The following is a 12,862-nucleotide window of genomic DNA, read 5'->3' on the forward strand; positions in this document are numbered from 1 at the left end:
TGAAGAAACCGAGGCATAGAGAGAGTGTGGTTTTCCTAAAGATCGTTACTACCCATGGCAGCTGGAGCCCTGGCAACTTCCTGCTCCCGAAGCTTCCCTTACAGCCAGAGAAACAGCAGGGTCAGCTCCCGCTGGCAGACCTGGGGGACGGGCCTCAGTTTCCCGACTTGCCCCATGGGTGGGACGTGAGTGGCCCTAAGCAAGCCTCAGCTGTCTCCGCCAGAGCAAAGGGCAGCGGCGCTGGTCCAGCCCCTCCCGTGCGCCCGGCCTCCTCTTCCCGGCCGGCCCCGCCCCCGCGACCACGTGACGCGTGGGGGTTTTCCCGTTCCCCTCGCGTGACGTCACGATGGGGTGCGGGCCAATGGGCGCGCAGGCCGGCGGCGCCGGGGAATTCCGCCGCCCCGCCCCCGCCCGCCGCCCGCCCGGCCCGGCCCGGCGCCCCCCGCAGCCCCGGGCGCCGCGCGTCCAGCCCGGCCTGCGGCCCCAGCCCCTGCGCCGCTCGTCCGACCCGCAATCGTCCTCCGGACCGTGCCTCCTGGTCGCCCGGCCTGCCCGCGTGTGTGTTTTGATCTGGGCCGGCCTCCCGGCCGTCGGTCCCCACTGGTCGGGCCATGCCGAGTCGCCGCGTCGCCAGACCGTCCGCTGCGCCGGAGCTGGGGGCCTTGGGTAAGCGGGACCCGGGTTCAGGAGAGGAGTCTGGGGCGGGACTGGAGATGCGGGGGTTCTGGGGGCCCCGGAGTAGTCTGGGGGTTCCTACAGGAGTCTAGGGGCTTTGGGGGGCGAGGCTGAGGGTTCCAGGGACACTGTATTAGAGGGAAGGAAGGAGGCAGAAGATAGTGACGGGGTCCAGCCCAAGGTAAGAGGGAGGCGTCCCACTACAGAGTGAGAAGGGGGCGGGGCCTGACCCTGAGGCAAAGGAGGGGGCGGGGCCCGACTCCGAGAGCGAGGGGCGGGGCCTGACTCAGAGAAGGCGGGGCGGGAGCCGCTCCTGAGGAGTGGGGGCTTGGCCAGGCTCGGAGAGGGCGAGGCGAGGGAGGGGCCAGACTCAGAGTGGACGAAAAGGAGCGTTCTGGCTCACCGAAGGGGCGGGGCCTGACTCTGAGAGCGAGAAGGGGGCGGAGCCTAACTAAGAAGGAAGCAAGGTCCCACTCGGAGTAAGGGGGAGGGGCCTGACTCTGGCAGGGAAAAGGGGGAGGGCCTGTTCCGAAAAAAAGAAGGGCGGGGCCTGACTCGGAGAAGAAAGGGGGGGTGGGGCTTGCTTCAGGAGAGAAGTGGCAGGGTCTGAGAGGGAGAAGGGGACGGGGTGACACTGAAAAAGTGAAGGGGTAGGGCTGACTCTGAGAGAAAGGACGGGGTGGGGGCTTTCCTAACTGAGGTTGAGAAGGGCTCCTCCAGACCCGACCTTAAGGAAGAGAAGGCGCCGGCGGCCTGAGTGTGGTGCAGGGTGGGGAGAATGACAGAAACTAGGGATCCGGTCCATAAGTTAGAGAAGGAAGCAAGGCCAGACCCTGCGGGCGTTAAGGGTGAGGGGGCCTGATCCGAAGGGGCGGGGCCAGGAGAGGAACGGGGTGGAGCCTGGGAGACTGCGGTCCTCCCGCTGCATCCCCATCACCTCCTGAGACATGCCTCCCTCCCTGCAGGGTCCGCGGACCTCTCCTCGCTCTCGCTCGCCGTTTCCAGGACCACGGGTGAGCAGCCCTCCACAGTTCCGGCCCACCCGCGCGCTCAGGACGGGGGAGGGGGGAATCCTGTGGAGGCGGCTTTGGGCACGCCTGTGTCTGGGGTTTCGCCCGGGTCCACCTCAGCTTTCCTCTGACCGCCTGTGTTCGTCCCCGCCCGTTGAGATGGGGGTCGCAGGTGCCCCTACCTCCCGGGTGGTTAGGAGCTGGACAGGTAAAACTAACCACCTATTCACCCTCTAAGAGGAGTCCTCTTTAGAGATTTGCCATGGTAGTGCAGAGGGTAATAATGACATGCTGGTGCCCTCCTCGCTCTGTGAATGCCTGCAAATCACTTCTCTCTGGGCCTCAGTTTTCCTCATCTGTAAGATGGACATAATATCAGTGCCTTCCTTTGCCGGGGGATTGAGAGGATTCAATGAGCTGATACAGGCAGACTTTCAAAGCGGTGTCTGGCACACAGTAAAGTCTCAGTAAGTGTTAACTGTTGCTAGCTCGTTTTATTATTATTATTACTATTATTATTATCAGACCGCCCATAACATGGTTCTTAAACTTTTGTGTGCATCAGAGTCACCCAGGGAGCTTGTTAAAACAGATTGTTGGACCCTACCTCTAGAGTTTCTGCTTCAGTAGGCCTAGGATCGGCCCTGAGAGTTTGCGTTTCTAGCAAGTTCCCAAAAGATGCTGAGAACCACTAGTCGGGAAGGTCCCTGAGCCAGTGCTGTCCAAAGTTCAGTGCTGCCCAAGAAAATGCAGAATCATGGCTAAATGACAACATCCTCTCTCTTATAAATCTGCTGGGATTTGGAGGGCAGGGACTGAGTCCTGCTACCATGAAGACTCGGCCCCTAGTGGGCTGGGGCTGGGTCTCGGTCCGGAGGTAGAATCTTGGGATGGACCCCAGCAGTGCTGGCCCAGCTGTGGAGGAGGCTCTGCCAGTTCTCTAACAGGTCTGAGAGTGGGGACAATAGGGAAAGGTGGGGCATGGCACTGGGGACAGGTACTGCCCACACACTGGTTCTGGGCAGGAACAAGGCTGAAGTTTTTTCTGGCCCAAGATCTCTGGTTTCAATTGAGAATAATGTGTGATGTCATCTCTTCAATAAATATTTATTGAGTGCCTGTTCTGTACCTCATCCTGTGCTGGGCAGCGCTGGGGACTCGGCGGTGACCGAGACAGCCCTGACCCTGCCCTCCTGGCTTCCCTACCTGGATGTGGCGGCAGGCACGTAGGCAATAAATTAAATGTGGGATTATCAAATGTGATAAAGGCTCTGAAGAAGTCTTGGGGTCAGTGAAATCTAACAGCAGGGTTAGGATGGGAGAACTAAATGCTATGACAGAGTGGGAGGGAAAAATCTCCCTCATTCTGACAGGCTAGACACGTACTGGATATGGGGCAAACATGTCCCCTACTCTGAGGTGCTCACAGTCTACAGGAGGAGACAGATAAGAGTCCCTTAACACAAAGTCATACCAAATTCTAACCAGTGCCACGAAAATGATAAAACAAAGGTATGTAATGGTGAGTGACTGGAGCTATCTTAGGGGCCAGGGGGCTATCTTAGATAAAGTGGTCAGGGAAGACCTATCTAGTAGGTGACATTTGAGCAGGGACCTGAAGGAGGAGGCCATGCAAAGAACTAGAGAAAGAAGAGTCTGGCAGAGAACAGGCTGTGCTAAGGCCCTGAGGCAGGAAAGACATAACTGGTTTTCTGCTCACGCATGGCCTGTCCTGGTTTCCCTGGATGGTGGCACGTCTGTGTGGGAGGTTGGGGTGGGATGGAGTGTTATTTGAGTTGAGCCCTAAATAAGGAGAAATTCCCAATGTTTACTGGCTGAAAGAGGATTTTTTCCCCCCAAAGATTTATTTATTTATTTGAGAGAGTGAGCGAGCGAGCAGAGGGAGGGGCAGAGGGAGAGGGAGAGAGAATCCTCTAGCAGACTGTTCACAGAGCAGTGAGCCTGATGCAGTCTGGATCCCAGGCCCCTGGGGATCATGACCTGAGCGGGTATCAAGAGTCCCATGCTCACCCAACTGAGCCACCCAGGCGCCCCCGAAAGGGGATTTTTAGATAATAAGGCTATTAGCTAAGCTTTATGGAGGGGCCAGGGCGGGCAGACACGGTGCTAAGCAATTTACCTGTGTGATTCCGAATCCTCATGTTCACACCTTGAGATGGGAGCTCAGGCCTGATTTTATAGAGACTCAGAGAGGTGGAGAGACTTGCCCGAGGCTACACAGTCAGTGAGTGACAGGTAGGATTCCAACCAGCATCTGTGTGACTCTACACTCCATGCTTTGAAAGCAGGTCTGCCACCCTCTTCATTTTGTAGACAGGGGGCCTGAATTCTAGAGAGGGAAAGCGGGTTGGTTACCCAAGTCCATAAAATTATGTCTCCCAACACTTTATCCACTGGCAGCCAGCATTTACGCAACACCCACTACTGTGGCAGTTCTGAGTGCTTCCCACGTATTAGCTCATTTAATTTTCACAGCAGCCCAATGAGGCGTTATTACTGTGTCCATTTTACAGCTGGAGAAACCAAGGCACAAAGGAGTGAAGTGAGGGTCTCAGGGTCCTCCAGTTATCAAGTTGCAGAGCCAGGATTTGAATTGAGGCAGTCCAAAGCTCAAGCCACTGCTGCCTGGGCCTCGGTTTCCCCCTACAGCCTGGGAGCTCCTCAAGAGCTCAAAGTCTAACTCCTCTTCAGGTCCCCAGGTCATCCAGCACAGATGCCTAAGAGGGTTTTTCCAAGTTGAAGTGACTGGAGGTTGGCCCTGCCAGGGACCTACAGCCTGTCCCTTCTTCTGTCCCAGCCCCAGTGTCCCCAGCTACCAAGTGGGGTATCTTCCCTTACCCTGCTGAATTCAGAGATCCCATGAGATAAGGGGAGCTTTCCGAGGAGCAAAGGTCTGGCTGCCAGGAGCCACTCCCTGAGAGTGGAGGAGGAGGACAGGTCTGGGAGCGGGGCAGGCTGGCGTTGATCCATCTGTGGCCAGCGGCTGGGGCAGGCAACCCTGGGAGGGACATCTGGCCCTGGCTGGCCCTGCCTAGCTGTGTGACCCCAGGCTTGCCTGCTCGCTCTGGCCTCCCCCTCGTCCTGTCTATGGAATGACGGGAGGTTTGTTTCGATTTTTCCATGGCCCCTTTCAGGACTGAGCTTTCCTGAGGAGGTGATGAGGGACTTTCCCAGCATTGCTGTTACTGTCCCCTCTGGGAGCAAATCTGGGATGGTGGGTGGGCACTGCGGAGGGACTGGGCCGGGATGCAGAGTGGGTGGTTGCCTGGAGGTGAAGGATCAGCCTCCTTGGATCTTCAGATACTAGCCAGTGACCCCAGTGGGCTTCTATGGTGGGTTTTAGGGAGGGAACACCCCCACATCTCATTTAGAATCTTGGATGTTTAATTTTTTCCTGGTCATAAGACCCTTGGCTTCCTTGGATCCTCAACGATGCTTTATAATTCCTGGCCTCAATGTTTTTTAGAAGGCACTTGAGGGTACCCTGACCCTGGGGCCCCAATATTGGGAGCTGAAGGGAGGGTAGCCCAAGAAAGTGAGATAGGGGCTGGGGTTTGGCACCCCAGGGAGCCAGAGCCCAGTTTCCCAGGATGGAGGAAGGGAGAAAGGGGGAGGGTTCCAGGTGGGGATGGGGTTGGGGAATCTGTCTTAAAAGATGAAAGTCTTGACCACTTTCTGGACCTCACCTTTCTCTTTCTCTTTCTCTTCCTTCCACAGATGAATTGGGTAAGTATCACAGGGCAGATCTGGGGTGGGGGGTTGGCGAGACATCCAAGTGCTCACAGTGCGGGATCTGGGCCTTCTTTGGTGTTGGGTAGGACTGTTGGGGGATTTTAATGTTCCTGTTCCCAAAGTACCAGCGGTACGTGATACTTAGAAAAGACTGCCCACGTCAGCTGCCTTTAGTGTTGCTATTACTGTGAGCATCAGTTAATTCTTTCAGTGAACTGTATCAAGCACCCACCATGTGCCAGGCACTGTTCTAGGCACCGGGGATTCAGCCACGAACCAAACAAGGTCCCCACCCTCCTGGAGCTGACACTCTGATGGGGGAGACAGTAGGAAAAGGAATAAATGAACAAGATCATGTCAGATTGGGCTAAGGGCTGTGAAGAAAATAACAGGAAGAAGAGCAGATGGCCTGGGAAGACACACACTAGATGGGCCTTTCAGAAGAGGTGGCATTTGAGCTGAGACCAGAAGGACACGGAACCAGCATGGGTTGAATGGGGGGAAGCATGGAATAGGCAGATGGGGAGTTGCACAAAACCCCAAAGAGGGCCAGGCTTGCTGGGAGCAAGCAACAGAAAAGAGACTGGAGTGGGGCAAGATGGGGGGGAGGGGGTGGGAGGAGGCCGAAGGCCCGGGACAGCAGGGGGCCATGGCCCACACCAGGCCCTGTGGCAGGGGTCAGGGGTGTGGGTTTTTGTTTGTTTGTTTGTTTGTTTTTCTGAGATGAATAGAGTTTGGGGAAGGTGTTGTATGGGGAGGATGTTGACTTTGACTCTTAAGGGAGATGGGAGCTATGGGAGGTCTCTGAGCAGAGCGAGGTTAGGGTCTGACATAAGCTACCTCTGGCTATGTGTGAGGGACAGACTTGGAGGAGGCCAGATGGGGAACAGGAGCAGTGGTTCAGAGGGGAGACAGTGAGTGTGGACCAGGATGGAGCCAGGGGTGTGGGGAGAAGCGGTGGGAGTGTAAACATATATTCGAGGTAAGAGGCGCAAGAAGTTCAAGGATGGGGAACAGATGTGGGATCATGAGATGGGCAGGCTTCCAGCTTGGGCACTTGGTGGATGGTGGTGCTGCTTTCTGAGGTGGGAACTGCTGGGGCAGAGCAGCTATTATTCTTGTTATTAATAAACGGGGGCAAAGAGGAGGCAGGGACACCTGCTACCTGGGCCTACCTTTATCCAGGTGAGAGGGGATGGAGACATGAATTCAGGTGCTGTTAGGGAGGGGAGTGGACACGAGGCTGCAGGAGAAGGAGAACCCAGGCCGACCCCCGTTTCTGGCCTCAAGAACCCGGGAACTGTTTGCAAGGAGGGTAGAGGCTTTTTTGGGGTTGGGAGCCGAGCACCCCCCCCCCGCGCCCGCACTCGGCCCACAAGGAAGATGTCTTGAAGAAATGAATGGATGGGGGAAAGGCGGGGCGGCACAGGTCTCGGGCGGGGGGTCATCAGGCCTTTGCTTCTGTCATCAGCGTCACCCCCTGTTTTTTGCTTCTCCCGCAGAGATCATCGACGAGTACATCAAGGAGAACGGCTTCGGCCTGGAGGGGGCGCAGCCGGGCCCGGGCGAGGGGCTGCCGCGCCTGGTGCCTCGCGGGGCGGCCTCCCTGAGCACCGTCACCCTGGGCCCCGCGGCGCCCCCGCCCCCGGCCACGCCGCCGCCCTGGGGCTGCCCCCTGGGGCGGCTCGTGCCCCCGGCCCCGGACCTCGGGCCGCGGCCGCACCTGGTCATCACCGAGCAGCCCAAGCAGCGCGGCATGCGCTTCCGTTACGAGTGCGAGGGCCGCTCGGCCGGCAGCATCCTCGGCGAGAGCAGCACCGAGGCCAGCAAGACGCTGCCCGCCATCGAGGTGAGGCCCGGGCCCGGGGGTCTCGCGCCTCCCCGCCCCCGAGATTCGCGCGCTGGTAGTCCTCGTGTAGTTCATGGCGGTTATTATTATTGCCGTTGCTATTGTTGGAGCGGATAATACCCCTCTCACCTGGCCCCGGATTCCAAAGGACATTCCAGGAAAGGCCTCCTTCCGGGCACTTGGCAGTATCGATCAAAATCATCATTGCCGGGAAAGGCAAGGTAGCTAGCCTCCTGGCCCACAAGGGAGGCCCTAGTAATTGGAGTGGCCCTGTTTGAATCCCTATTCTGCCATTTACTAGCTGTGCAGCCTTGGGCTGGTGATTCAGTCCCTCTGTGCCTCAGTTTCCTTCTCTACAAAATGGGATAATAATAATAACAACAACAACTAACCACCAGGGGTTGTCGGGAGGCGTGGATGAGTTTAGGACACCCGCCAAGGGCCTCCAACATGTTCTGTGCTCAGGAGAGATGAACTGGTGTTAGGACTATTGCCATCCTGACTCATAGGCCTGGCCATTCTGCTTCTAGGAAATTGACGATGTAGGTAAGCCAGCCTCTGGGTGGAAAAGAGGGATGTGCCAGATTATCCCCTGCAGCCTTGTTGTGTAAAGAGTTGGAAACTGCAGAGGTAATCAGCGGGGCACTGGTGGGATAATCCGTGAACATCTATCTACACATTGGAATCCTATGCAGCCAAGCATCTGTGTGTGTGTGTGTGTGTGTGTGCGTGCGCGGATAAATATAAACACATATGGTTCACACAGAAAGATTTTATTTTATTTTATTTTTTTAAAGATTTATTTATTTATTTGAGAGAGCGAGAATGAGAGAGAGAGAGAGAGTACATGAAAGGGGGGAGGGTCAGAGGGAGAAGCAGGCTCCTTGCTGAGCAGGGAGCCCCATGCAGGGACTCCGGGATCATGACCTGAGCCGAAGGCAGTCACTTAACCAACTGAGCCACCCAGGCGCCCCATACAGAAAGATTTTAAAATGAAGCTGTCCCCTAGGGACTGATGTGGAACCATCTCCAAGATATATTAATAAACCCCCCCAAATTTTTTTTTTGAGGCACAGAACCCTCCATACGGGATTATACTACCTTTGGTGTTAAAAAGGGGGAAAAATAAGATTCTCTATTTGTATTTGCTGGTATGTGCCTACAGAAACTCTGGAAGGAAAAAAAAAGTAAAAGTCAGGACTTTATTTTGGTGGGGGGAGTGCTGAATTATGAATAAGGTGCAGGTAAGGTTTTTCACTACATGCATCTTTATTTTGCTTTACGGTTTTGAATCATATGGCTCAAAACTTTCCAAAATGTAAATTAATTTAATTAATACATATTAACTTAACAGAATTTAAATTAAACTGAACAAAAGTCCACCACTCCTGCCCTCAGGTCTCAGGTTCCCCCCCAGAGGTGACCATTTTTTTTTGAAAGATTTTATTTATTTGTTTGACAGAGAGAGAGAGAGAGAACACAAGCAGGGGGAGGGGGAGAGGGAGAAGCAGACTCCCCACTGAGCAGGGAGCCCAATGCGGGACTCGATCCCAAGACCCCGGGATCATGACTTGAGCCAAAGGCAGACGCTTAACCGACTGAGCCACCCAGGAGCCCCGGTGACCATTAAAAAAAAAAAAAAAAAAAGAAAGATTATTTACTTATTTGAGAGAGAGAGAGAGCGCGCGTGCACACATGTGCACATGCCTGCCAGGGAAGGAAGAGCAGAGAGAGAGAGAAATTCAAGCAGACTCCACACTGAGCACTAGCCCAAAGTGGGGCTCGATCCCACGACCCTGAGATCATGACCTGAGCTGAAACCAAGAGTCAGAGGCTCAACCAACTGCATCACCAGGCACCCCCAGAGGTGATTATTCTTGTCAATATCTCACGTATCCTTCTGGGAGGAGCTTATGATTATATAGGAACATATGTACATACATATGTACAGCCCCGCCTTTGTACATAGAGAGGAGTATAATCTATATACTATTCTGCACAGTGGTCTTTTTTGCTTAAGAATGTATCTTGAGGGGCGCCTGGGTGGCTCAGTTGGTTAAGCGACTGCCTTCGGCTCAGGTCATGATCATGGAGTCCCTGGATCGAGTCCCGCATCGGGCTCCCTGCTCAGCGGGGAGTCTGCTTCTCCCTCTGACCCTCCTCCCTCTCATGCTCTCTGTCTTTCATTCTCTCTCTCTCAAATAAATAAATAAAATCTTTAAAAAAAAAAAAAAAAGAATGTATCTTGAAGGGGCGCCTGGCTGCCTCAGTCTGGAGAGCATGTGACTCCTGATCTCAGAGTTGTGAGTTCGAACCCCACGGTTGGGTGTAGAGATGACTTAAAAATAAAAAAAAAATCTGGGGCACCTGGGTGGCTCAGTCGGGTAAGCGTCTGCCTTCAGCCCAGGTCATGATCCAAGATCCCAGGTCCCGCATCTGGCTCCTTGCTCAGCGGGGAGCCTGCTTCTCCCTCTGCCTGCCACTCCCCATGCTTGTGTGTACTCTCTCTCTCTGACAAATAAATAAATAAAATCTTTTAAAAATAAATAATTAATTAATTAAAAAATCTTAAAAAGAATGTAGTTTGGAGCTCAGCTAAAATCAGCCTATCTAAAGCTGTCCCATTCTCTACCATTGAACCATTGCATGGGTGGGTGCTAATTCACTGTGCAGGTCCTCTCTTGGTGGGTATTTAGGTTGTTTCCCGTCACCGCTTTTGAGCAAAGCTGTAGAGAACGACTCAGTTCATCTAGTATTTCTTTCATGTCATGCAAATAACTTCTGGAGTTGGAATTGCTGGTCAAAGGTAATTTGATAGATATTGCCAAATTGCCCTCTGTGAGCGTTGTACCTATGACTCTTTCTCCTAGCTGGTGTCTGAGAGGCCTGGTTCCTTGCACCTCCCCGATACAGAGCCTTCGTGTGCTTCTGGATCTTTGCCCAAGTTTTATTGAGTCTGAATTGGGCACTGATCATTCCACTAGCCCCGGGTTCTGGCCCAAGCTGCTCCCTGGCCATTGGCTCCCAGTGTCCTCTAAATTTCCCCCGACAAGGCAGATGGAGGGGCCCTATTGAGTTATACATCCGCTCTACTCCCCTGCTCAGAACCCTCTCTTGGCTCCCTAGTGCCCTCAGGAGGAAGCCCAAGCTTCTGCCTGTGCCTCTAAGGCTCTCTCTGACTCCTGCTGCCAGTTCCCAGCCAGCCCCTCCTCAGTCGCCACCCTCCAGCCACTAGGCCTTTCCCCATGCTGTTCCTCCTGCCTGCAGTGCTCTCCTCCTGAAGCCTGGTCACCTCGTACTCATCCGTGAGGCCTCAGGCCACCTCCGGGAAGCCTTCCTTGACCACCCTCCCCAGGTCCAAACTCCTTCATATGAGGTCTCCTGCTTCCCTCCTCCTCTCCCTCGATGGGATTTGTCCTCATAGGTTTACTAACAGAGCAATCCCGTCCTTCCGCCACCCTGCAGGAAGCAGTCAACATAGTGGTTACAAATATGCATTTCAGAGTCAGAAAGACGTGGGCTTTAGTCTTACCAGCTGTATGAATTGAGGCGAGTCCAGTGCTTCTGCTGGCCTCGGTTTCCTCATCTGTAAAATGGGGTTGGAGTTCCCAGCTCCCACAGGATGCTATGAGGAAACCAGGAAGGTGGACCAGCACCAGAGGAGAGGCTCCCTCTTTACTCAGCGAGGTGGTTGTTATTTGATTTGGCTCCAGATATTGTGGCCAAAAGCAGCACGCAGGGCAGAGCATTCTGCTTAAAAGAATGGTTTACTTTGAAATGTATATTCCATCACCGGATTTTCAGGAATGGGGCAAGGGTGATGCATTGAGGGGCATTTTCATAGCCCCTTATTTATCTTTAAGGATTTTGTTTATTTTTCCAATTGATGGGATTTTTAAAAAATATTTTATTGATTTATCTGAGACAGAGAGAGAGAGGGTGAGCGAGAGTGAGAGAGAGGTGGGGAGGGGCAGAGGGAGAGAGAGAAGCAGACTCCCCGCTGAGCAGGGAGCCTGATGTGGGGCTCAATCCCAGGACCCTGGGATCATGACCTGAGCCGAAGGCAGATGCCCAACGACTGAGCCACCCAGGCGCCCCTGACAGGGGTTTTTTTTTCAACTTTGTATCCCATCTTTTTCTTTTTAAAAATTTAAAATCTACATGCAATAGACAAGAATAGTGCAGTAAACATGTCTGTTGCCTTATTTGCTTCATATCTTTCTCTCCCTTTATATAGACATTTATAGAGGGAGATTTGAAAGTCAGTTGGAGATAGGATGACACTTCGCCCAGAATGTTTCGGTGTGTGTCCCTCAAGAACAAGGATGTTTACCTACAATGTAGGAGCTATATAATCATAATACCATCACCACATTCTAGAAACTTAATATTCTTCCAAGGGTATTATCTGATATTAAATCCATATGCTCATTAACCCCCAAATATTCTTTTTCTTTAAAGATTTTATTTTTCAGTAATCTCTACACCCAACGTGGGGCTCGAGCTCATGACCCCAAGATCGAGAGTCGCAGGCCCCACCGACTGAGCCAGCCAGGCCCTCCCCCCCTCCCCCAAATACGCTTGAGAGCTGTTGTTCTTGTTGTTCACTTGTTTAATATTCGGTGCAGGATCACCTGCTGCGTTTAGCTGGCAGGTCTTGCCATGGTCTGAATGTTTGTGTTCCCCTAAAATATATCCATTGCAATCCTAGCCTCCAGTGTGATGGCATTAGAAGGGAGGGCCCTTGGGGAGTGCTGAGGTTATGAGGGCTGAGCTCTCATGACTGGGATGGATGATTTTATAAAAGGGACTCCAGAGAGCTTGTGGGCCCCTTCCATCAGGAAGGGGGCCTTCCCTGGAGCTGGACAACACAGGCACCCTCGTCTCAACTTCCAACCTCCAGCTTCCAACCTCCAACTGTGAGAGAGAAATTGCTGTCATTTGCATGCCATCCAAGGTCATGGTATTTTAGTGTAGCAGCCCGCACGGACAAAGTCAGATGTCTTTAGTGTCTTCTGACCTGAGTTCGTTTCTCCATCTGGCTTCGTGTTTGGGGATGTGGACATTTGCAGAGGACAGGATCGATGTTTTGTCGAATGTTCCACGTTCCGTGTTTGTTGGCTGTTTCCGGATCAGATCAGGTTGTGTGTTTCGGCGGGAACACCCCAGTGGTGACGCTGTGGGCTTCTCAGTGTCTCACACCAGGAGACATGGGGCCGCAGTCTGTCCCACCGTCAGTGATGCGGAGTCAGATCCCGTGGTTAAGGCGGTGTATTAGTCTCTCCAGCTGCCGTAACGAACTACCACGGGCTGGGTGCCTCGGACAACAGAAATGTATTGTCTTAGCGCTCTGGAGGCTGCAAGGCCAAGATCAAGGTGTCAGCAGATTTGGTTTCCTCCGAGGTCTCTCTCGTTGCCTTGCAGACGGCCTCCCTGTCACCGTGTCCTTACTTGCCTGGTGTCTCTTTGTGTGTCCAAGTGACCTCTTCTTATAAGGACACTGGACAGATTGGATAGAGCCCATCCTAATGGCCTCATGAACTCAATCACCTCTTTAAAGACTCTGTCTCCAAAT

At 53.5% G+C, this 12,862-nt stretch overlaps 1 protein-coding gene across 2 annotated transcripts in view; it reads left to right on the plus strand.

Annotated features, from left to right (window-relative positions):
• Positions 1-425: 425 nt before the first annotated feature.
• RELB (RELB proto-oncogene, NF-kB subunit) overlaps positions 426-12,862 on the plus strand; it is a 28,976-nt gene continuing 16,539 nt past the window's right edge. The window contains exons 1-4 of one of the 2 annotated variants that reach the window (XM_034986733.1): positions 426-666; positions 1,641-1,688; positions 5,424-5,432; positions 6,941-7,287. In XM_034986733.1, the coding sequence (XP_034842624.1) occupies positions 612-666; positions 1,641-1,688; positions 5,424-5,432; positions 6,941-7,287 (459 nt within the window). In that variant the 5' untranslated portion in view covers positions 426-611. The remainder of the gene's footprint in view (positions 667-1,640; positions 1,689-5,423; positions 5,433-6,940; positions 7,288-12,862) is intronic. The other variant, XM_034986734.1, reaches the window with a different exon arrangement.

Source organism: Mirounga leonina, unplaced genomic scaffold, assembly GCF_011800145.1.
Source record: "Mirounga leonina isolate KUSES-001 unplaced genomic scaffold, KU_Mleo_1.0 Mir_376, whole genome shotgun sequence".
NCBI lineage: Eukaryota > Metazoa > Chordata > Mammalia > Carnivora > Phocidae > Mirounga > Mirounga leonina.